Source organism: Mastigoproctus giganteus, chromosome 10, assembly GCF_048544385.1.
Source record: "Mastigoproctus giganteus isolate SK-2022 chromosome 10, ASM4854438v1, whole genome shotgun sequence".
Classification (NCBI taxonomy): domain Eukaryota; kingdom Metazoa; phylum Arthropoda; class Arachnida; order Uropygi; family Thelyphonidae; genus Mastigoproctus; species Mastigoproctus giganteus.
The window spans coordinates 46,965,203-46,990,759 of record NC_143584.1 but is presented as its reverse complement, the minus strand read 5'-3'; the positions used below and the strand labels follow the sequence as shown (position 1 = coordinate 46,990,759).

Genomic DNA, 25,557 nt, shown 5'->3' with positions numbered 1-25,557 from the left:
GTGGCATTCGGATGTGAATCTATGGGTATCAATGGACCCAACGTGTGCCAAGAAAACATTCCCCACACCATAACACTGCTCCCACCACCTTGCACAGTAGTCATCAGACATGACGGTTCTATGGATTCATGTTGTTTTCACCAAATTCTGAGCCTTCCATCAACATGATGTACCAGGAACTCGACTTGTCAGACCAAGCAGCTGTTTTCCAATCCTCGATAGTCCAGTGCTGGTGTTGCTATGCCCACAGGAGGCGTGCTCTCTTGTTCTTCATTGATAAGAAACGTATGCGATGTGGCCATCGGCTGTTGTGGCCCATTCGCGACAAAGTGCGACTAGTGGTTCATTGCGATATTTTGTTCTGCACACCAAGGTTGTATTCTGACGTGATGTGAGACATTGTGGCCCGTCTGTTTGCTTGCACAATTCTAGCCATCATCCTCTGACCTCTCTCATCAAGCTCTTCCGCTGGACCTAGAGGTGACTAGATGTGGACTCATGTATTTACTGTCCAAGGATATACCTGCCTCCATCTATGACTTTACTTTGGACCCAACCAACAGCCAGACGACAGATAAACAACGAATAGTGGCTCACATGTCCAAGATTTGGCAGCACAGATGGGAGATGTCGCCAAAGGGTCAAGTTACAAGAAGCTTCATACCGATAGTTGCAAAAATGTACCCAAAACCCCCCTCGTGATTCTATCCTGGGCTAAATATAACCTTCCTCCTGATGGGCCACGGCCCATTTAAAGCAAAACTGAATGCACTCGGAATAATAGAAGAGTCCACATGCACCTGTGGAGAACCTGAAACCTGGCAGCATATTATGCACGACTGTGAATGCTACGAAGAACACAGAAGTAGACTTATAACTGAGATTCAATACTTGCCGAAAAATCAAGAGTACCATCTACTGGATTCAGAAGATGAATACAAAGCCCTCAGCCGATTTGCACTTGACATCTTCAATAGACGACGAACAGAAATAGCCATCCACAACGAATAGATGACCACAAATAATAAATAAAGGCAAACTGATAAAACATCAACACAGAGGAAAGGATAGCAAAATACTAAGGACAAACGGCGTAATATGCAGCAGAATAAATGAAACAGCATTGACCTAGGAACCAATGGGAGTGGCTCCAGCCAGGATGTCGTCGCTCCCAGGATGAACCCACACACCTCGAAAAGGACCAAGCCCCACCAACGAGTCATCATCAGACTGCACTTGCTGGAGGGCACTGCAAATTGCCGCTATGGCGAACTGGGCGGGCTCCCTTGCCCAGCTCACTTTCTCTCCCTATCCCTGATGGGGTGAGGGGAAGGTCTTTCTGCCCCCTCCCCACCCCACCACCCCCTCTTTTCCCTCTGGTGGGGCAAGGGCATGCCCCACTGATATACCTGGGGTCGTCTTCCCTATTGACCCCATATTTCTGTATTTTTCCCCCAGCCTTCCGTCTCTCTCCCCCCTACTCTACCTATATCGCCAGCGAAAAGCGAATGCCCCACACAACGTAAAATTTTAAATTCCAAACCCGACACACTTGCAACCTCTTTTGGCCTAATTAGATTCAAGCGTTTATCCCTCTCACCCCCCCTTTTTTTTATATATATATAGGTCCTAGCCATTGAAATCTCAAGAAATTAGGTGGCAGGACCTGCCAGAGTACTTATCTAAAAATACTGGTGTACCTGGTCTGCCTTCACAGGGCCAAGTGTGGGCAACGTTGGGCCTCAGTAGGGGTCCAGCGGCTTAACGGCCAGATGAACAACAGAACACAACACTACACATGTACAATATCCATACACTTTTAAATCTCTGGCCTTCCCAGTGAACTGGTACACCCACAATGAAAGCAACGCGGAGATGGGGGGAACCCCTGGTGCCGTTAGACACTAAATACACTTTACACTTTACTTTTTTCTCATCAACAAGCGATTTTCTTCCACAGGAGTGCTGTTGAGAAGATGTTTTCTGTTCATTGCACCATTCTTGATACACCGTTTAAACTGTGGTGCGTGAAAAGTTCAGGAGAGCTGCCGTTTCAAAGATGCTTTGTCCAGCACATCTTGCACCTGCTACTATGCCACGTTCAAAGTCCATTAGATCACTCCTTTTCCCCATTCTTGTTCCGGTTTGTACACTTAACTGATACTAAAAAGGTTGTTCTGCTGCATTTATATCCACAACTGTGGGCATGTGACTTGCAACATTGTGGGACAAACCATTTGTGTGCACAACAGGGGTGTACCTAAAAAGTGGCAACACAGTGTATATATGGCATTGACAGGAATAGGGAGAGGGAAGGAAGCACCTTACCACAGAGGCATCTTGTGCTTCCTTCAAGGATAAAATTTTAAGAGTATAGGGTGACAGAGTGATGTACAGTCATCCTGTCTATATAGTGTACAGCAAAGTATCACTCTGCTGCACTGTAATAGTACTCCTTTCAGCTGGTATAACTACCACTGAGATAACTTCTGGGGATGGCAGACAGTCTTACTTAGGAAAGGTAGTATAGGGTAGTCCGGTAAGTGGTCTGCAGAGTGTTTTGCCTACTAAAGTGGACTACTAAGGAAGTTTGAAGTTTGTTGTGCCTTTCCTGCTTTAAGCAGGAAAGGCACAACAAACACAGTTGCCATGATTACTGTGGAAACTAAGAAATCTGGCTCAGTAAACTGCCACTTTTTGTTTTACAATGTTGTCTCTACCACTAGGCTAAAATATCAACAGCATTATTTTACAGAGAAAATTTCATTGGTTGAAGGAATGTGACAGAGAATGATAACTCAACCAGTGATATCTGGCTTTCATTAGGATAGCATGCAAATTAAAGCTACCCACTTAGGACCACCATAGTCTAGTGGCTGGCGCAGTATAACCTTAGTCGTTTTTGCGCCAATAAAATCAAAATCATCATCAGTAGTCCAGTGGCCAGGTTCGTATAAGTACTCGTGCTTTGAGTGACTATGCTTCTAGCCTGCATAATTAGTAAATATGGTGCTGTATCTTGTATTCTCTCTACCTTGTGTACTCCTGAGTGTGTGGTGATCCCAGAGTATAAACATTTATTTATTTTTTTACTTCATAATTGAGTTCTTAATCAACATTATTACAGCCAATGTTTTCAATTATTTTTCAGGGAAAAAAACAAATAAATATTCAAAGATTATTCATTTGTGAAAATATTATATTATATATCTGATGAAGTTGGTCATAAATTGGGTGTTCCTAACTCCTAATTTATCATCTTCTGTCCTTTTTTATCTATTTTTGTTGCTTCATTTGCTGGTAATCATATAAAGTAATTTTAAGGCTTTTAATTTTCACAGAGTATACCTTATACTGTGATACTTAATTTCCATCAAATATCATTGCACGAGATTGATATCAGTTGATTGAAAATATTGGTGCTTCTCCACCAGCATTTTCACCTCATCACATGACTATAGTTTACTATGTGATAGCTGTTCCAGAAATATTTTTTGTTGTTGCTGTATTTTTAGTACCCCCCCCCCCCAGCCGGCAACTTACTTTTGGCACTGATCTTGAATAAATTTCAAGACCTGATTTACATATATTTTAAAGAATAAGCCATTTTTTCCTCTAAATTTCTACATGAAGAAAATGAATATTTATTAACAAATACAAAAAGCAGAATATAATGATTGATTGTTATTTTGCAGATTGATTAAATATTGTACAGAGCACCAGAAATCTGATGTACTGGTGACAGGAATAATACAGTCAGAAAATCCATTCAAAGAAAATAAGGGCTGCATTATAATCTGATATGGTAAAAATATAACATATAGTTTTATATATTATAGATTTGTGCCTAATAAAGATGAATTTTCTTAGAACTGTATTGTATTTGAATGAACTGTATTAATCTGTTCAGATATTTAACCTTTTGAAAGTTTTTTTTTTTTAAGATAAATAAATTTTCATTTATTCACAATTAGATTACTGGTTACTGCATGTATCTAACATATTCTGTTTTTACTGGTTATTATATGTATTTAACATTAAACCTAGTTTACCTACAACTCATCATTTTATTTTACTTTCCGTTCTGCTCTGTGCTACATAATAGAGAATATAGAACAATTAGATTAGTTTTTGTGATATATAAAAGTTATTAAATTTTCTGCCTTATAGAATAAATTGCTCAATTACTTTCCATTTGCCATTTCACTTCATAAATGTCTATTCCATTTGTATGAATCCTCCACATGTCAGATTGCATATATCTAATACAATAGATGTTATACGGAATTATTACCTTAAAAAAACACCCTTCTCTCCCCCCACACAGACATTCCGTGTCTGCTGCATGCTTTTTTTTCCCCTCTCCCCCCTCTCCCTTCCAAACCAGTCTAAACGCATGCCACAGCCAGTCAGCAATCATTTCCTGTCCAACTTCAAACCCACAGAGCCAACTTTTCTTCTTCTTCATTTATTCCTTCAACTTCAACTTTCTGGAACTACTTTCCTTCACATGTATTTCCTTAAACTTACAATCTGCAAAAATTGAATCAACAAATATCTTCTGCCTTCTTGACCTTCAATTCACTAATGGTGCAAAGTACTATAGGCACTAATAAATTTTGCATTTAGGGATTTCATATACAGTAGAACCCAGATAAGAAATTCCCACATAAGACGTTTTCCCCTGTACTAGATTTAGTTTCTTAAGTCCCGATTTCAACTCTATATATTGTAATGTATTATTTTATAGCATAAGAAGTTTCCCGGGTAAAAGGTTTGTGATAAAGAATACACAGTGCATTATTATGACATTTTCCCACTTAATACATTTTTTAAATATAGAAATTCTTTATTTCTACTCTGCCCTCTATAATTTTCTATAAATATAGAAATAAAGAAATTAAATATTTCTTTATTTCTATATTTATTACTTCACGCGTCAACCACATGAAGCACAGTGAAGCGTTTGCCATTAAATTCTCACAGTTCTGAATTACATAGTGGATCGTTGCTGATTCTTATTGTAATTGTGACCTTTTAAGGTAGGTTGAAAGCTGAACTTATAATAAATACTGTATTTTATTTATTTCTGTAGATTACCATTAGTATTTTTGGTAATTCTTTAAAGAATAATCATATTTTTGTCTGTCTACCATATTGGCTCTAATTATATTTTCCCTCCTTGGCAGTTTTATTTTAACACTACAAATATTAATTATTAATTATACTGATTATACTAATTATGTTATAATTTTATAATTTGGAAGGATGAACTACAAAGGAATAAAAAGAAAGGCTTTGATATTAAAAGAAAAACTTGATGTCACAAAAATGGTGGAATCAAATCCCTCTTGCACATGAGTCGAGGTGGCAAAAAACTTAATATGGCAGTTTCTACAGTAAATGGAATTCTGTCACTAAAAGAAGTGTTGAACTCAAATGCCCTTAATGTTTCATGTAAAGTTAAAAGGAGACGAACTGGAAAATATGTAGATGTTGAGAACGCATTAATGGTTTGGGTTAAGCAGATTGTTCCAGTTAGTTTCAATTTGTTGAGAGAGAAGGGCATCGAAATTGCCAATAGGCTTGGAATGGATTTCATTCCTTCCAGTGGGTGGATTGATAGATTTAAGAAGAAATATGGCTTAGTTTACAAAGTAATTTGCGGAGAATCTTCTAGTGCAAATACGTTACAAGTTGATGAGTGGAGAAATAGGGAACTACATGTTTTGATCAAAAAATATAGAAAGTGTGATATTTTTAATGTTGAACCAATTAGGACTCTTTTATAACCTACTTCCTAATAAAACTTATGCATTTAAAGGACAGAATTGCCATGGTGGTAAACTGAGTAAGGAGAGAATGGGGGCTAATATGGATGGCTCAGAGAAGCTATCATTGCTTGTGATAGGAAAACCCAAGAAACCACACTGTTTAAAGAATGTGAAAACGTGTAAATACAGGAACAGTAAAACAACATAGATGACCTGTGCTCTTTATGATGAGTATTTAAGTGCTCTAGGTTCAAAGAAGATGGCAGGAGAGAATAGAAAATTTCTTTTATTTGTTGATAACTGCCCTTTTCATCAGGAAAACAATGAGCACTTAAACAATGTCCATGTGAAGTTCCCCCTGGGGATTCCACGTAATTGTGCAACCAATGGATCAGGGAGTGATCAAAGTTTTAAAGATGCATTTTTGTAAGTACCTTTTATTTAGAAGCATCATGGGATACACTTAGCCCTACTGTTATAATTCATTCCGTTAAAAAGGCTGGGTTCTATAATGATATAGAAAAAAATGTTGATAGTGTTGAACGTGATGAATGGGATTTACAGTAACTTTTTATGATTATGTTGATGTAGACAATGATGTTATCCCATGTGAATTGCAAAGTATTGAAGATATTTGCAATGAAGATCAAAACATGACTGATAGTGAGTCTGAACAAGAAGATGAGCCTGCTGTACGACATTGCAATGATTGCCTTCTCTTCACTGCAGCAATCCATTCATAGTGTGCCCGATGTTCCTGAGTCAGTGTTGAACTGTATTAGGGAAATTGATTTTTTCTGTATGAAGCTCTCCCCAAAATATTTGAAGCAGTCTTCTCTGGATAGCTACTTGAAAAAATTATACACTTTTTTTTTTTTTGTACTACTTGTAATTGATTTTTATCATTCTCATTACTTTTCTATTCATTGCATCCTTGTTATAATTATTAAATCATGACTAATAAATATTATTTTGCATTAAATTATAATTTTTATTCTTGATAGTTTTCTTACAATTCAAATGATCATTCACATGTATGTGTATCTTTTCATTTTTATTTGTGTAGTTAATATTTCATACCCTTAGGTCATTTTCCCTTCTAAGAAGTTTTCCCTTGTAAGAAGTTCTAAACTTTTTTTATATATATGTAAGAAGTTCTAACTATTTTCTATGGAAAACTTCTTATCCGGTTTCTGCTGTATATATATATATATATATATATACACATATATACAGGGTGATTCACTACCAGTGTGACAAACTTGCATGAGGTGTAGGGGACACAAAGACGAATCGGAATCACATAGCATTGCAGGGTCCGAAATGCCTTCGTCATGCGGTAGAGGACGTTGAACGGGAGGTCGCGTGAACAGCGATCCCGCTGGAAGTCAGCATTTGCGAACTGGTTCCCGAGGCAGTAGGATGGATGAGTATTCAAATGTTGAACTAGCCAACATGCACCTCGCATATGGAGCTGCGGACTGTAACGGGCGCGCCACTCTGCGCTTGTACCAGGAACATTTCCCGCACAGGCGTGCTCCTCATCATACGATTTTCGCACGTGTGCACAGAAGGTTACGTGAGACTGGTTGTTTCACGAGAGGTACCATGAATCGAGAGTGAACAATGAGGATGCCAGACAATGAGGAGAATGTCCTACGTCTTGCAGAAGGCAATCCAAGTATGAGTACTCGAGCGATAGGCCAACGATTGGGTATTTCCCAATCCACTGTATGGAGGATACTGTCAACAAACCAAATGAGTTCATACCATCTGCAACGCTTCCAATCATTGGAGCCCGCGGATTATCCACTCCGGACGACTTTTGCTACTTGGTTTCTTCAACAGAAATGGTTTGCAAATGCTGACTTCCAGCGGGATCGCTGTTCACACGACCTCCCGTTCAACGTCCTCTACCGCATGATGAAGGCATTTCGGACCCTGCAATGCTATGTGATTCCGATTCGTCTTTGTGCCCCCTACACCTCCTACAACTTATGCAACAAAGAGTCGCACTGGTAGTGAATCACCCTGTATATATATATAAAAGGATGCAAAATTTTCTGAATAGTTTTATTAAAAGAATAAATAAGATATAAAATGATACATGTTTTATTGTATAATGTAAAATATTTCTAGTTGAGTATTGTTATTATTTAGCACTTAATTGATACCAGCCAATGCTTATTAATTTATCTTTGAAATTACGGAGTTATTGTATTTTAAAATATATACACATGGTAATGCTATTACAATACAATACATTAGTATCATTCCATCAGAATGTCAACTCCTTCTCAAATACATGCCCTAGGAATTGTCTCAGGTACTACTGGAATGATGTTTTGTCTGATCTTTAGTTGGCTTAGGATGAAGGTTCCATTTAATGTATGCAAACAGTCTTCAGAGGTGAGAACCTGATACCATTAGTCACTGCCCAGGCTTAGAGGCAGTCAGTGGCTTGCTGTAATTCTTTGATGACCCTCATGTTGCATGACTGCATAAAAATACTGTAGTCGTAAACAACGAGGGCATTGTGCTCACTTTTCCAGGCTGCTGCTCATTCCAATAGAAGCAGTGCAAGAATCACTTTCACCTCTGCCAGCGGTTACTGTTAATATATTAGTCCGTGTATCCCCCCCAAAGCTAGCAGTTTTCCAACCCACCTAACACTGCCTCGATAGCATCAGCAAATATTCTTGCACCCTTTCTATTTAAGTGTATCCCATCCCTGTAGAAGTAGTCTCTCCCATTAATAAGATTCATCGGCAACAGAGTTGAATGTTTTTCGGGGACGAATATGATTCTTTATGGGGGAAAATGGCTGAACTTCCAAATCCACAGCATTTTTTTTTTTTTTTTTTTTTTTTTTTTGCCTCTTCTAAAATTTCATCAAATACAATGTCAGACTGACATTTCTTGAGGCTTTCTAGGGTTGATATAAATGTTTCAACAACTTGCGAAATCGAATTATTTTCTTCCTGTGAATGCTTACTGGCTATGTTTATCATCTTTAAAATATTATACCAGACAATGATACAGCAGATTTGCTGATGTTTCTACTTCATAGCGGGCAAATAGATCAAAGGCTGAATCTCAACTAATTTCATAAAGGGAATCATAAATTCCGCCATAATGAAACCTGAAAGGTATTATCGCCTCTGTTGTACTTTCCCATCTAGTTTCACTCGATAGTTTACTGTTAATTTAATAACATTTTATTAAAATAGACCATCTTGTAGATCCACTCATAAAACATAGATAGCCTATATTACTCAAAAAAATGATACAGCCATGTGAGATGATTTAGCAGCATCATTGATGACAAGATTCAAAGAGTGAGCATGGCAAACAAAAAAATGCTTGATTATTTAGCTCAAGTATCCTTTTTTTGAACACCCGAATATCTACCTTTCATGTTTGAAGCATTGTCATATTACTAATTGAAATAGGTGCCTCCATAGCCAGGTGGGCAGGAGCAGCAGTGCGTAGCACACGCTTCTTGATTAGACCTGTGTTCGAGCCCGTGACCACCAAATACGGAGGATGCGGAAAGTTCAGGGAATGAACACCGGATATCCCCGAAGCAATATGGCCTTAGTTGCTAATGCTCCTAAAAACCAAATAACAACAACTAATGGAAATACCAGACTTTTCAAGATCTGTAAAAATAGCTTCGGTAAGTTCTCACCCAGTTGTTTTATCAACCAGAATGAAATTCAGAAAAGGCTCACAAATTTCTGCTCCTTGATTGATATTGAGAAAATGTATTACTATTGACATCTGTTCAACTTTTCAAAATCCTGTTGCAGTAGCATACTATTATTACTGGCATTAACAACCTTGCCAACCTTTGTATCATCTGCGAACTTAGACATTTACTCTGATATACCTTCATCAATATCATTGATAAATACCAAAAACAACAATGGGCCCAACGCCGAACCCTGGGGGACTCCATTAATAACATTAGTCACGTAGAGCAGTGTCCATTTATTACCACTCTCTGCCATCTCCTAGGCGCCTCCGTAGCCAGGTGGGCAGGAGCGGCAGTGCATAGCACACGCTTCTTGATTAGACCGGGGTTCGAGCCCGTGACCACCAAATACGGAGGATGCGGAAAGGTCACGGAATGACCACCGCATATCCCGGAGCAATATGGCCTTAGTTGCTAATGCTCCAAAAAACAACAACAACAACTCTGCCATCTCCCATTCAGCCATCCCTTTATCCATTGCAGCAGCTTGCCACAATGGCAAGTCTTGCAACTTGCCACGTCTCTGATATACCAACAATATCTGCTTTTGATGTCTTGACCAGCACTTCAAATTCATCAAATTTATTTACTATACTCCCAGCATTGGTGTACATGCAAGTATACATACACCTATTCTTACTCTTAGGGGGTACACCTAACACAACCCATGTATTTATTTATTCCATGATGACTCCCAGCAGCCTTTGAAATCCCCAGCACCTTGCTTTGCAGGCTGGTACTAATTCCAATAGAAGCAGTGCAAGAATCACTTTCACCTCTGCCTGTGGTTACCATTAATCTGTGAATCCCCCCCCCACAAGATAGCAGTTTTCCGGCCCACCTAACATTGCCTCGATAGCATCAGCAAATATTTTTGCACCCTTTCTATTTAAGTGTACCCCATCCCTGTAGAAATAATCTCTCCTGTTAACAAGCACATACCAAGCTTAGAAAAAATCTACCCCGTGAGCCTTGCACAATCTCTTTAGGGCCAAATTGATTGACAAGGTTCTCATCATATACTCCCTCCTATCATGTCTGGGCAGAATTGCAGACACTTTCAAATTTAACCCTAACTTGCGAATTTTTCTCAACATTGACCTGTACTTGTTAAGTAAGTCCAGATCTCCTACTCTTAATGTCATTAGTGCCAACATGTACAACAATATCACCTTTGTGCCCTTAAAAGATGATATCTGCCCCACAACATCATCAACTTTTGCCCCTGGCAGACATACCCTGGTCCTATTGCAGCTATCCTTTTTTGCACAATATATTTCCCATCTCCCTGACAGTAGAGTCACCAACAATAACTAGTACCTGTGAGACCAGTGCATTCTGCCCTGAAGGTTGCTGCTGTGTTGTCTAATGATCAAGTGCAAGCTCTGACATTGATATGAGCAGCTGAGAGCTTGATGGGTCCTCCAATTTAATTCCTTTGAGGGCATCTACCCTGTCCTTCAAGCTCTCATAAAAGCCCATAACATCCATGTGTTGGCACCTAACTTCTTCACACTGCTTACATCGAACACACACAAAGACACCCCCGTTGGCAACATCATGTCCCATCCCAGAAAGGTCTGCAAATATTTCACAAGTTGCACATTTCTTTAGTCTGTGATATGTTGAAGAATCACCTCGTTCGGTTATCCCCGAGCCACAGCATTCCTGCTGCTTTGTGCACGTTGCTTTGCTGCTCTAATCTGGGGCATGATTTCCGTTTAAAGACGATTTAATTAATTCACAATGAAAATTAAGAAGGTTAATAAATTTAATCGATTAATTTACTATACTATACTGTACTTGATTATACAATACTATACTAAGCTGGCGCCTCCGTAGCCAGGTGGGCAGGAGCAGCAGCGCTTCTTGATCAGACCGGGGTTCGAGCCCGTGACCACCAAATACGGAGGATGCGGAAAGGTTTGTTATTTGTTATTTGGTTTTTAGGAGCATTAGCAACTAAGGCCATATTGCCCCGGATATGCGGTGGTCATTCCCTGACCTTTCCGCATCCTCCATATTTGGTGGTGATGGGTTCGAACCCCGGTCTAATCAAGAAGCGTGTGCTACGCACTGCTGCTCCTTCCCACCTGGCTACGGAGGCGCCGCGGAAAGGTCACGAAATGACCACCGCATATCCCCGGAGCAATATGGCCTTAGTTGCTAATGCTCCTAAAAACCAAATAACAACAACGTATACTAAGCTAATGCAGTAATACATATTCCGCTATATAGTTTTACCTTATACCTTAGCTATCAAATTCGAGATATATGTTATCAAGTTACGCTATATCATAACAATCACAATGCTAAATTAGTTATATCCTTAGCTAAATACAAAAGATATATGCCCAAAAATCTTCAAAATACTTATTTATTTCAATTAAAACACTGCTATTCTTCTACACTGTGATATTCCAGCCAAAACACCAATACGATAGCTGTAAGAGTAGCGAGTTGTAATTTACAAAATCACTAGCTAAATTTAAAAACATATGCTAATGAATGCTACTAAGCCTATTTAATCTATTTGTAAAATGCAAATTAATGTGTTAACTAATCAAAAAATACAACAGATATATTCCTAAAGGGTGATTAACCCTTCAAAATACTTATTTATTACAATTTAAACCTACAATATTTTTACACTACAATATTCCCGCTGAAAACACCACTGCACTAGCGGTAGGAGTCATCATCATCATCAGCCATTTTCAATCCACTGAAGGATGAAGGCCTCTCCAGCAACTTTCCAGTTCCTTCTGTTTTGTGCAATGGCCATTCATTTACTACTCACAAACTCATGAATTTCATCTATCCGTCTCCACCGTTGTCTTCCAGGTTTTCTTCTAGCCCCACTTGGGTACCATTCTGTTATTCTCTTAGTCCATCTGTTATCTTAGACCATTTTAGTTCTTTAGTTTTGATAAGAATGTCCTTTACTTGAGTTTGCTGCCTAATCCATGTGTTTCTCTTCTTATCTAACAGTCTGATTCCCAATATAATTCGTTCCATTCTTTGCTGTGTAGTTCTCAGCTTCTCTTCCATTCTTTTGGTGAGTGCCCACGTTTCAATTCCATAAGTCATGGTGGGGAGAATACATTGGTTCACTATTTTATGTTTCAGACAAATTGGGATATTGCTCCTCAGTATGTGACTATATTTCCTGAATGCTATCCATCCAAAATTTATTCTTCTCTTGACTTCCAGCCATTTATCATTATTACAGCTAATGACTTGTCCCAGATAAGTATATGACTCCACCTTTTCAATTACTACTCCTTCAATCATTATATCCCTTTCTGTGGCATACTTATTCATTATTACTTTTGTCTTAGCCATATTTATTTTTAGTCGAAATCCTTACTAGCTGTGCATAACTGATTAAGATTTTCCTATAATTCTTTGGGATCGTGGCTTATGACCGCAATGTCATCTGCAAATCATAAATGGTTTAGGTACTCTCCATTCACATTGACTCCTTTCTGCGACCAGTATAATCTTCTGAAAGCTTCTTCAAGGGCAGCAGTAAACAACTTTGGAGATATTGTGTCTCCTTGTCGAACTCCTTTCTCAATTTTAAATTTGCTACTGTCTTTGTCTAGTATAATAGCAATAGGAGTAGCGAGTTGTAACTTACAAAATGATATTGTGAATATCTTCACGAGTTGCCTGATATTGCACTACATCGAATAAGTAATGCTTCACCAGTTGAGAAGACTATTGTTGCAAGCTGAACGAAAAGGTTAGTGCAATTGCATCATGTTATTTTGTCAGTATTCACAATATGAGATATGATTAAAACAATGCAGTTTTACCAATTTGGTAAATCACTTACGAAAAAATGTGATGCAATCGCACTAACCTTTTCATTAAGTGAATCTTTACATAAGTTGACTATATCCCTGCCAAACTCTTTCAGTTTAAACTGTTTACACCATCTGGTGTCTCTCATATTGTGGAGATGATGAAATTCATAACTGAGTTTGCACTATTGCAACACCAGGGTACCTACCCACCCACCCACCAATGATAGGCCAGATAGCCTTGAGACGGCTGTCTGGGTGATGGTATCCACCAAGAATAAGTAACAACAGTCTTCTCAACTGGTGAAGGTATTCAAAATATGAGATATGATTAAAACAATGCTATTTTACCAATTTGGTAATTCACTTACGAAACAACATGTGCAATTGCACTAACCTTTTCGTCACAGAAAAATCTCAGTTAATTTAGGGAAAAAAGTCAAACATGCCTAAAATATAATGTAATACAGTAAACCCCCGCTATTCGCGGTATCTGTATTTGCGGTTTCGCGTATTCGCGATCGCTGATTTAATATAAAATGAAACCTAAAAAAAATGTGAATTTTAAAGCGCCGTGAATATTTTCTGCCATAAAAAAACATGGGCGTGGCTAAAATTATCTTCCCCGGTCAAAACAGCGTTCAGTGGGTGGGGGGAGAGGGGTGACAAAATCGCTAGCGTGGATGTTTCTCGCTAATCCTTGTTCAGTATGTGTTATGCGCTTGTCGTGGAAGGTTTCATCGTTTGCTTTTAATTTATATGCTTATAAATTGAATAAATTTATTAATTTATAAATTGATATGCTTACAAAAATGATAAATCTATCGTTTTGCAGTGTAAAACAGACTTTTTCGAGTATGTTAACGGAAGAAAGTGACTTTATTGTGGACAAGTTCTTTCTAACCCCTACAAAAATATGGCTACGAATAATAAGAGAAATGTGAAAATATCAAAGAAGGTGATGACATTAGCGAATAAAATTGAGTTATTAGATAAAATTTCTAATGGTGAAAGTGTCTCCTCAGTGGCAGAACATTATAAAATCAATGAGTCAACGGTACGATCAATCAAGAAATCGGAAGAAAAATCCGCCGTAGTGTCCGTGAAAACGCGCTAATTGCTTCAAAAATTTGCTCTGTAACTCGTGATGTTAAATTAGAAAAAATGGAAAAAGCTTTAAATCTGTGGATAGAAGACCGAACTCAAAATAAAATTCCGTTAAGTTCACTCATCATTCGTGAAAAGGCAAAACTCTGTTATCAACACTTTAGCGAAACTGTCGATAGCACTGGCTGGATAAGTTTTTTAGCTAGCAAAGGCGCTAGTTTGAAAAATTTGTTTGAAATTTCTAATAAATATTACATTTAATATTAAATTGTTTCTTATTTTCATTTCGATGCCATATGCTTGCATTTCACTATGTTCATAGTCATATTATGAAGGTACATATAATACATACATAGACAAAATTTTAGACTAGTTTTTCTTATATATTTCACACTTTGGAACGGAACCCCTTTATTACTGTGGGAGCCATAACTCAGTATTCGCGTTTTCGGTATTCGAGGCATTTCTCAGGAACGTAACCCCCGCGAATAGCTTGGGTTTACTGTATTAGTATTAGTAGTGACAAATGCTGCAAGAAAGCAAGCTTAAACAGTATCAGCCAAAAAAAATCCTTCCCATATCACCTGTCCATCCCTTCTAATAGTTGATCTAGTTCTTCCTTGAATTTATTCAACCTACCTACTTCCATGATAACAGATGAAAACTTGTTCTAACAATTGACCACCCACTGGATGAAGACAAATTTCTGCACATCTCCCTTGCAACCATCCTTCCTCAATTTGATTTTATGCCTCCTCATTTGTGCAATCTGAGCAAGAGGAAGAATGCCATTAGCATTGAGCTTACTCAATCTATTCAAAGCCTTAAACACCTCAATTATATCTCCTCACAGATGATGCAGTTTGAAGAAATGAAGCAATTCCTGGTAAGAGTACCCTTTTGTTCCTTTCAGTAATCTCTTTCCTATTCTCTGCACCTGTTCCAACAGATTCACATCTTTCCTAAAATGAGGTGTCCAGACCTGTGTGCAGTACCTCATGATGTGGTTTAACCATTGCCTTATATAATGTGATGATCACCTCTCTATTCCTGCTGCACTGATTTTTGATCAGTGCAGACAAGCTTGGCAGCCTGTCTGCACTGGGCTAAAACTTCATACCTGCACAAACACATTATCTGACTTGATCATACATTAATAGTGGCAAAATGATGTATGGAAGCAAATTTATGCAGCATCAGCCAAAAAAAAAACAACATGCACACACTACCCATTTAATGTACCCATCCCTTCTAATGATTTATCCACTCATTCTTTAAACTTATTCAAACTATCTGCAACAGATGGAAAGTTTTTCCTAACAATGAATTACTCTGGCTGAAAACAAATTTTGTACATCTATCTAGTAGTCATCCTTTTCAAATATAAATTTATGTCCCCTTGTATGTGTCATCCAAGAAAGAGTTAGGACGACATCATCATTTAGTTTATTCAATCCATTTAAAGCCTCAAACACATTTAGGTCACCTCACAAGTGACTAGTTTCTATGTGCTTCAAATTACAGAACTCAAGGCTTTCTTGTTAAAAGTACCCTCTTGTGACCCTGATGTACTTTGTTTGTGCCGACCAGGTGGGTAAAGTGCCTGCCTGGCAACCCAAAGGTCGCGGGTTCGAATCCCGCCTTGGGCTTGGATCAGAGTAGAAAATGTAAAAATCTTGGGAGGTGCATTATGGCCACAGAAGCCAATGCACCAACAACAAAGAAAAAAAATATGAACTTTGTTGGTCTATTCTCTACACCTATTCTAACAGCTCTATATTCTTAAAATGAATCTTTCAAACCTGTGTGCAGTACCCAAGATGCAGCCTAACCATTGCCTTATACAATGAGGTAATCACCTCTTTGTTCCTGCTTGCAAAATTCCTCTATGATTAATGGAACCACATGAGTTACCTTAGCAGCCTGTATTTACTGTTCAAAGAACTCATGTGGAAGTAAAGAAAATTGAAAAGATGAGATATTTGATAAAATTAATCATATATGTCAACTGCCATGATTTGTTTTAACATTCATAATAAACATCTTATATCTGTGGGCTTATCCCTTTGAATTTTATGGATTTTGTATTACTATATTAGAAACACATGGGTTTATTTTTACATTTCTAAAAATGGAATATAGGAAGAAGAGTTAAACCAGAAAAATGCTACATTATGAGGGTGGTTTAGCAAAGATACCAATGAACTACTAAAAGTACTAATTTTACATATAAGATCCCCCCTCACTTTGGCAATTTGTGTAACCCGAGATGGAAGAACATTTACTACAATTGTAGATGGAACTATCTACCTTGGATATTAAGTTTCAGTGGATGTTAGAAGCATAGCCTTGTAATCTCAGTATAGGTTATGTTGTACATTCAACAACAACAGACACTTCTATCATGGAACATGCAATTTCTAGTACAAAACTGGGATAAAAAAAAATACCCAGTGCTATATTTTGTGAATATAGATGACAGTTATGTATACAGTGTGTTGTGCACAATTTCATATTCACATCTAATATACATAAACAGATCAAAATCAGAAACTTCTTTAGATGCCTCGACAGTGCTTACAGAGGTGGTACCAACATGCAAACTACCAATTGAGTGCAGCATTTGCACTGTGTAATTGGTAATAGTACTCATAGCACTGAACCACTTCTCTGACATCAGAAAGGAATGGTATGCACTGCTTCCTTTAACAGACGGAATAACTTTTAGCCTACAAGCAGCAACTTGCAACATCTGTCAGATAGTAATAAATCTCTGAAAGGAAATCACTTATAGAGTTATTGGATTTCATGACATGCAGGAATAAATGGAAATGAAGCAGTAAATTGGGCAGAAAAAACAATCACTTGCCTCACTAGACATGTATTCCATGCTCTGTAAATTGAACTTAGACTAATAATTCAGAGATTGCCAAACTTATTAACAAGAATAGTTATATCAGCAAGAAGCCAAAATTTGAGAAATAGATTTTAATCAAAAGAAAAGTCATATGCATGATATGACTTTTTAGATTCAATACCAAGCCCTGAGGGTCTCTAATAATAATATTCATCCATGAAGAGCATTGGTCATTAATAACCACTCTGTCTCCTTCCACTCAACAATCCCTTTATTCATAGCAGTAACTTGCCACTAATACCACAGTGCTCCTGTTTGTACAGTAGTAGTTACTCACATGGAACAGTATCAAAAGCATTACTGAAATCTAAGTTATATGATTTCAGAATTATTTTTTTGCATCCAGTGCCCTTGTTGATCCCTTCATAATAGTTAATTACATTGGTCAAACAAGATCTCCCTTTAACAAATCTGTGTCATGATTGCTGTATAATTGCATCCTTGTCACGATGATCTCACATTTATTCTTTAACCATTTACTCCATTTTTACTTTGGCAGAGAAGTGAAGCTGACAGATCTGTAAGTACTCATTTCATCCTTTCATCTCTCTCTTTGTAGCTTGGAGAAACATTTGTATGTTTAGAATAAACAAAATTAGGCCACTAGGGCCAAATCTGGGTTTTAGGATTAGTAGTGGGATAATGATGTAAGAAAGCAAAGTTATGCATCATTAGCCGAAAACAAAAAAAAAAAAAAAAACTATCCATTTCATGTACCCATCCCTTATAATGATTTATCCAATCATTCTTTAAATTTATTCAAACTATCCACAGCACCAGATGGAAAGTTTTTCCCCAAAAATTAGTTACTCTGGCTGAAAGTAAATTTTTGTACATCTATCTAGCACTCATCGTTTTTCAATTTAAATTCACTTCCCCTTGTGTCTATCATCCAAGAAAGAATTAGGATGACATCACATCATCCAGTCTGTAGGAACTTCCTCTGGAGCAAAGGATGTTCTCATAATCATGGCTAAAGTTTGCTTACTTCTTTTGCTGTTTTTTTTTATTTAATTGAAAACATTTCATTAGCTCTAGATACCTTATTTATTTTTAGCTACAACAATTTCGTGTTGATTTTCTTGTCAGTTATTATAAAATCATTAACTCCCACTTAGAATTAGGTATGCATATACCATATGCATCCCCATCTCTAAAAACTTATCACAATGTGCAATGTGAATGGAAATTCAACATATTTATTTAGTCTATGTTCAAGTTATATAGGTAGGATGCACAAAAACTTCAGAATCCACCGACAAAATTCTTGCCAGCATTGCATGGCTGCAGTGGGATTGTCATATGAAAGCAACATTTCTGTATTCGCAAGCGTTATTCATTTGATTAATTTTTTGAGATTTTCCAGTGTATTGTATAATTGTTGATGACTGAATTGATTGCGATTCCTTTTTCTAAAAATATGGCCTAGCATTTTCAGCAGTCAGAAATGTTTGAACTGCATGTTCCAGGATTCTTCAATTTAAATTAAAAACAACATAATTTTTAAATGATTAGATATGCGGAACTGCTACTCTGCATATACAATAGAAATTATTAGGTACATGGAGAACTTAGATGGTACTTGCTATGCCACCTAGCACAGGTTATGAACTAAGCTTGCACAAATTTTTAATTGTGGTAACTAGGTAGCTCTAAGTGAAATTATATAGCATAATATGCATCACTGCATTTAGGATTCTATTAGATAGTGTAGTATTGACAATTAATTAATTAAATTTATTGATCATATTAATTTAAAATATCATTTCCCAGACTAGAGCAGCAAGGCAACGGGCACAAAATGGCAGGAGTGCTTTGACCAGGAGAACTGGGGGGGGGGATTCTCCAGTGCATCACAGCCTAAAAAAATGTGCAACTTGTGAAATGCCGAATTCTCTGGAACAGAACATGATCTAGCCAAGGAGGATGTTTTTGTGTGTGCTAGGTGCAGAGAGTGTCTAGAAATTAGGCATCAACTCAGCATTCTAATGGGCATCTATGAGTGCTTGAGGTGTAGAGTAGATGCCTCGAAGAAATTAATATGAGGGCCCCATTAAGCTCTCAGCTGCCCAACTCAACGCCAGAGCTCACTCCTGGGCATCAGGCAACACAGTGGCGTTCTCCATGTACCTAATAATTCAATAATAAGGCAGAATGCGCTGGTCTCACAGGAGTTAGTTGTTGTTGGTGACTCTATTGTCAGGGAGACGGGGAATATATTGTGTAAAAAGGATAGATGGAATAGGACCAGGGTATGTCTGCCAGGGGCAAAAGTTGAAACATTGTAAAGCATATATCATCTTTTAAAGGCATAAAAGGCGACACTGTTGTATATGTTGGCACCAATGACATTAAGAGTAGGAGATCTGCAGATTTACTTAACAAGTACAGGTCAACGTTGCAAAAAAGTTGTGAGTTAGGGTTAAATTTGAAAGTGTCTGCAATTCTGCCCAGACACGATAGGAGGGAGTACATGATGAGAGCCTTGTCAATCAATTCGGCCCTGGAGGGAATGTGCAAGGCTCAAGGGGTAGAATTTTTTTCAGCGTGGTCTGTGCTTGTTAACAAGAGAGACTGCTTCTATAGGGATGGGATCCACTTAAATAGAAAGGGTGCAAGAATATTTGCTGATGCTATTGAGGCAGTGTTAGGTGGGTCGGAAAACTGCTAGCTTGGGGGGATTCAAAGACTAAAAGGTTCAAAGTAGCTGCAGGCAGAGGTGAAGGTGATTCTTGCACTACTATTAGAATAAGCAGCGGCCTGGAGCAAGGGGTGCTGAGATTTGGGGAGTACAATGTGTACAGAAAGGATAGACAGGATACGAATGGAGGAGGTGTTATGTTATTAATTAAGAAAAACATAAAATAAGAGGAATGTGTTATAGGCCTAATGACTCGAATGAGTACAATGAACAATTGTACAGAGAAATAAAGTGGGCTAGTAAATCAGAATGTCTTATAATGGGGGATTTTAACTTCCCAGATATTGACTGGAACTTTTGGGTTGGTCACTCGCACACTAGTAAGACCTTTGTGGATTTATTGGATGATTGTTTTCTGCAGCAGCATGTTCGAGAGGCAACCAGAGAGGGTAATACTCTTGATCTGGTTATTAGCAGTGATCATTCGTGTATTAAGAATTTGCAGATAAAGTAACCACTAGGTGGCAGTGATCACAGTGAACTGATGTGGGATTTACTTAAAGATATAATTACCATTGGGGGTAAAGGAAAGGGTTTTTGCTTGCTTCCTTAAAGGTGAGTACAGTGGTCTCAGACAGTTTTTAAATTCTGTACAGTGGGATCAACTGATGATGTTACCAACAGCAAATTCTAAGTGGGAAGCATTTAAGGAATTAATCGTGGAAGCTAATAAAAGTTTCATACCTATTAAGAAATATTGTTCAAGGTTTAGGCCTAAATGGTTATCAAATGAACTAATGAGACTCATGACAGAGAAGAAAATTGCATGGGATGCATATAAATTATCAGGTGACACAGAAGCCTATAGAAGATGTAAGCTAGTCTGTAATCAAGTCACAAAGGAGGTTAGGCAGGTGAAGGCAGATTACGAGAAATCTTTGGCAAAGGATGCTAAGAAAAACAGCAAGGGTTTCTTTACTTATATAAACTCTAAAAGGAAGGGGATGAATCTGATTGGTCCACTTGATATCGAAGGTTCGACTGTTGACGATCCTGCTCAGATAGCAAACAAACGGAATGAGTAATTTGCATCTACATTCACACATGAGGAGTTATTAAGGTTTGAAAATGCCAGAAGATTATCAAATTGTAGCAGGTGCTTAATGATTTTGTAATAACTGAGAACAAAGTGGAGGAGAAATTGTTGAACGTAAACATAACAAAGGCACCTGGGTTGGATGGGATCTATCCAGTTATATTAAAGGAGGCAACAAAGGAAGTAAGCAAACCCTTAGCCATAATTATGAGAGCATCCTTGGAATCAGGGGAGGTCCTCTGAACTGGAGATGTGCAAATGTATCCCCAATTCACGAAGGGGGATCGAAGGGTGACACGAGTAATTACAGAACAGTTAGTTTAATTTCTGTTCCGGGCAAAATAATGGAGTCACTAGTTAAAGATGCATTGCAGGATCATCTAGACAAGACTGCAGCAATAATTCAGACACAGCATGGGTTTGTTAAGGGAAAGTCTTGTCTGAGAAATTTAATAGGATATTATGATGTGGTTACAAAAGAACTGGATGCAAAAAATAATTTTGATATCATATACTTGGATTTCAGGAAAGCTTTTGACACTGTTGCACATGGAAGACTATTGTACAAATTGGAGCAGAATGGTATTAAGGGTAAGTTGCTTCAATGGATAAAAGGATGGTTAAATGGGAGAAGACAGAGGGTGGTAATCAATGGGTGCTGCTCTTCTTGGACTAATGTTATTAGTGGCGTTCCACAGGTTTTGGTGTTGGATCCACTGTTGTTTTGTATATTTATCAGTGATATTGATGAAGGTATATCAGGCTTAGTGTCGAAGTTTGCAGATGATACAAAGGTTGGCAGGGTTGTTAATGACAGTAATGGCAGTATGCTACTGCAACAGGATCTAGAAAATTTGGGCAGACGGGCTGAGAAGTGGCAACTGAAGTTTAACCTTAACAAATGCAAAGTACTGCATATGGGTAGAAGTAACCCCAGAGAAATGTACCAACTGTGTGGTACTACACTTAAGGTAGTAGAAAATGAAAAAGACCTGGGAGTAATTGTGCAGTCAGATATGAAGTTTTCTGAGCAATGCAGACAGGCTGCCAGGGCAGGTCATGGGGTTTTGTCAATGATATATAGGAATTTTGCTAGCAGGGAAAAGGAGGTGATTGTTCCTCTGTATAAGGCAATGGTCAGGCCATGCCTTGAGTACTGCGTACAGGTCTGGAGGCCTCATTTTAGGAAGGATGTAGATTTACTTGAGCGTGTACAGAGAAGGGCAACAAGATTGGTGAGGGGAATGAAGAGATCCTCTTACCAGGAGAGGCTTAAGTTCTGCAAATTGCAGCAGCTGGAGACTATGCACCTGCGCAGTGATCTGATTGAGGTGTATAAGGCCTTGAATGGTTGAGCATGCTGAATTCTGATGGGATCCTTCCATTTGTTCAGATTGCAAACCTAAGGGGGCATAAATTCAAATTAAGGAAAGACAGATATAGAATAGATGTGCAGAAATTTGCCTTTAGCCAGCGGGTGGTTAATTGCTGGAACAAACTTCCATCTGTCATTGTAGAAGTTGATAGGTTAAATAAATTTAAGGAAGAACTGGATAAACATTTAGAGGGAATGGTTGTGTGAATTTTTTTTTTTTTTTTTTTGGCTGATGCTGCATAAGCTCATACACTTGCTTTCTTGCATCACATGCCACTACTACTACTGCTACTTATCATAGCTTGCCTTGCATTGACTATATTAGGTCTGGTGAAGGGTAATCTTATTTTAGGGTGGTTCTATTGGTTGGCTGTTTGAAGTGTACAACTTAAGAAATCCTACTTTCTTCATGAGCTGTTGATGCTTTTCACCCGAGGATTCTCTTGCAAAACTTTACTTTATGGATAATCCATTGTTTCTTGCACTTGTTTTCTGATGTGGAGGAAGAGAGTTTAATGTTTCTTAAAGTTATTAAGATATATTTTGTCACTTATTTCCCTCCGATTCTGTTTGAGTTTCTACTTCTCAAGAACATCCTCCTTTACTGCTTAAATTAACTAAAGCTTGATCATTAAGGGAGAGGGAGATCTACTCGTATAAATTTGAAGGCTTCTGTGATGTCAGTTGTTTTCAGTTGATTTCCTGGGAAATGGGCATCTGGTCAGGGTTGTTTGTATGTATTGAAAGAATTTGAGTTTTATGGAGTTCCTGTAGTCCTTAAACCTGGTCAAGCAACATTGGAATCTCACATAACATCAAAATACATTATTATATGAATAATGTGCAGTTTTTTGGTTTTTATGTAAAATTTTAGTGTGTATGTCCTTGTAAACATGATGGGAGATCCCATTCTTATTACACCCAGAGGTGATTGGAAGATTATCTGATCAGAAACTGAAGATATTAGGTGTAAAGTGCTGTCACTCCAGGTGATCTTTGTTGTTATGATGCACTTGTGGACTAGACTGGAGTTCTAACATGGAAACTAAGACTGTGCAGCTTCTTTCACATTAATGTATGCTCTTACAGCCATTCCTGCTAATGCTTGGGCTTCCTATGTCATTGTTCACAGAGACAGCCGTTGGGATGAAGTAATCACTTCTTTTCTGGATTACTGATCCTTCTCCATAGTGTTTTTAATTGTTAGATCTTTTATTGAATATTTCACTATCCTTTTTTTATTCTCTTTTGTTGTTGACCTTGGGCATGTGTGTATGATATCCATTCAGCTAACCATTAAACATAAAAACTCTGGATCATAACACTTCTTAATTCATTTATGATGATTAATATCACAAATGCTTTCCCACTTATAAACTTTCATTGATATATCATTCACCTTTTTAGATGATGAAATGCCAGAGGAGATATACAATAAAGACACAAGAAAGAAAGCAAATAATGTGTTTTAACATTGATATTAATATGATTATTCATGTTATTTAATTTAAACAAAAGGAGAATTGTGTTTTGGCAGTAATGTGTAGTATTTATAATAGATTATTTATTCACATCTTGAGTGTTCTAATTATGTTTCTTCTTTTTTGTAGCTGGATAACTCAGAATGCTTGTTTGTTCTCTTGTTTGCATATTGAAGCTGAGTGATAGATTGCATTGCAAAAGGATGGCTTAAAAATAAGCAAAAACTTTTTATTATTAGTTAACCATGAGTTTGATAATGTGAATTGATAGTAAATTTATGTTTTTATTTGTTGACCAGTTATGTATCAAAACATGTATTTTTGTGGATTTTTCCTCTCCAATATTTTCCCATACTCCATTTCAGTAATATTCAGAAATTTTTATGAGTAGGTTGAGAATGGAGGGGTGTGGGGGTGGAGGAGGAGGTCTGTGTATTTATAATAATATGTTGTTTTCAACTATTTGTTTATTAATGTCTTTACAGATATTTAATAAACAAATATATCTCTGTAAAGAGATATATTGAAGATATATTTAGAGAGATATATTGAAGAATTTACAGTGAGTAATTATATATATTGTATGAAAGGGTAGAATTTGTACATGAATAAATGTTTGAAAGGAGTTATATTATTTTTACATTTAATTTTAGTGGTTTTAGCTTATCTCAAAAATTATTCCCAAAAAAAAAAAAGCGCAATTTACTTACAGAGCCATTCGTCACATACTCTGATTGGGTGTCTGATGATTCATACAGATTAAATAATCTGTAAAATGGAATTTAGGAGTTTTTTTAAACTTGATAAAAGATATATGAGACCACGATTTATGAAATGAAGCCATGCTGAGAGGTGGCTATCGAAGTAACATGGTGTTGTACATCAGTTTTTCTATTTCAGGGTACATATATATTTTTTAAAAAAATGTTCATTGCAGTGTTGCTATGATAGCTAAAATGATTATCATTATGGTCATAATCATTTTAAATGAATAACAGTTTATTGATTCTCTAAAGTTATTCTGCAGTGCCAGTTAAAGTGATGAAATTCCCTAGATCCAAAATACACTTAACTGAAAACAAAAGGTCATATTAAGTTGCTAGATTAGGTTCACTACATACATACATTTTTGTTGGCTTGTAGGATATATTAAAAAAGTTAATAACATAATTGTTTTGTATGATACATGTGTATGATTATGTTCCTTGCATTTGCTCTATTAGGATTTGTTTAATTAATTTATAGTTTGTGTCCTAACCTCATAGAGTCTGTCTTCAATCCTCATTCTAACCTGGATGGACATTCTTTTTATATTCCAGTATGACTAATAAGTCAAAGGAGTTTACATCTAATCTTTTGTTTGTTTTTTTTATAAGAATGCAATCATTACTGTATTTAGCAGTTGCGTAGGACTTAAATATGGTCAACTTAAACATGTGTGCTGTTGCACTCCCACCACACTTGACAACTCTTTATAACCTAACAGCTAAATATGCAATAAAAATTATTCTGACTCAAAGTGCTACAGAAAATTTTTTAACTATACACTAGAATTTTCTTATAAGTAAGATAAAAGGAGCAAACTTTAGTGAAAATAGAA

At 37.2% G+C, this 25,557-nt stretch overlaps 1 protein-coding gene across 2 annotated transcripts in view; it reads left to right on the top strand.

Annotated features, from left to right (window-relative positions):
* LOC150079016 (guanine nucleotide-binding protein G(I)/G(S)/G(O) subunit gamma-7-like) overlaps positions 1-24,476 on the top strand; it is a 29,623-nt gene extending 5,147 nt beyond the window's left edge. The window contains exons 2-3 of one of the 2 annotated variants that reach the window (XM_090382853.1): positions 3,696-3,805; positions 24,087-24,476. In XM_090382853.1, coding sequence (XP_090238979.1) covers positions 3,696-3,801 — 106 coding nt within the window. In that variant the 3' untranslated portion in view covers positions 3,802-3,805; positions 24,087-24,476. Of the gene's footprint in view, positions 1-3,695; positions 3,806-23,883; positions 23,931-24,086 lie in introns of those variants that run through there. The other variant, XM_090382854.1, reaches the window with a different exon arrangement.
* The last annotated feature ends 1,081 nt before the right edge of the window (positions 24,477-25,557 follow it).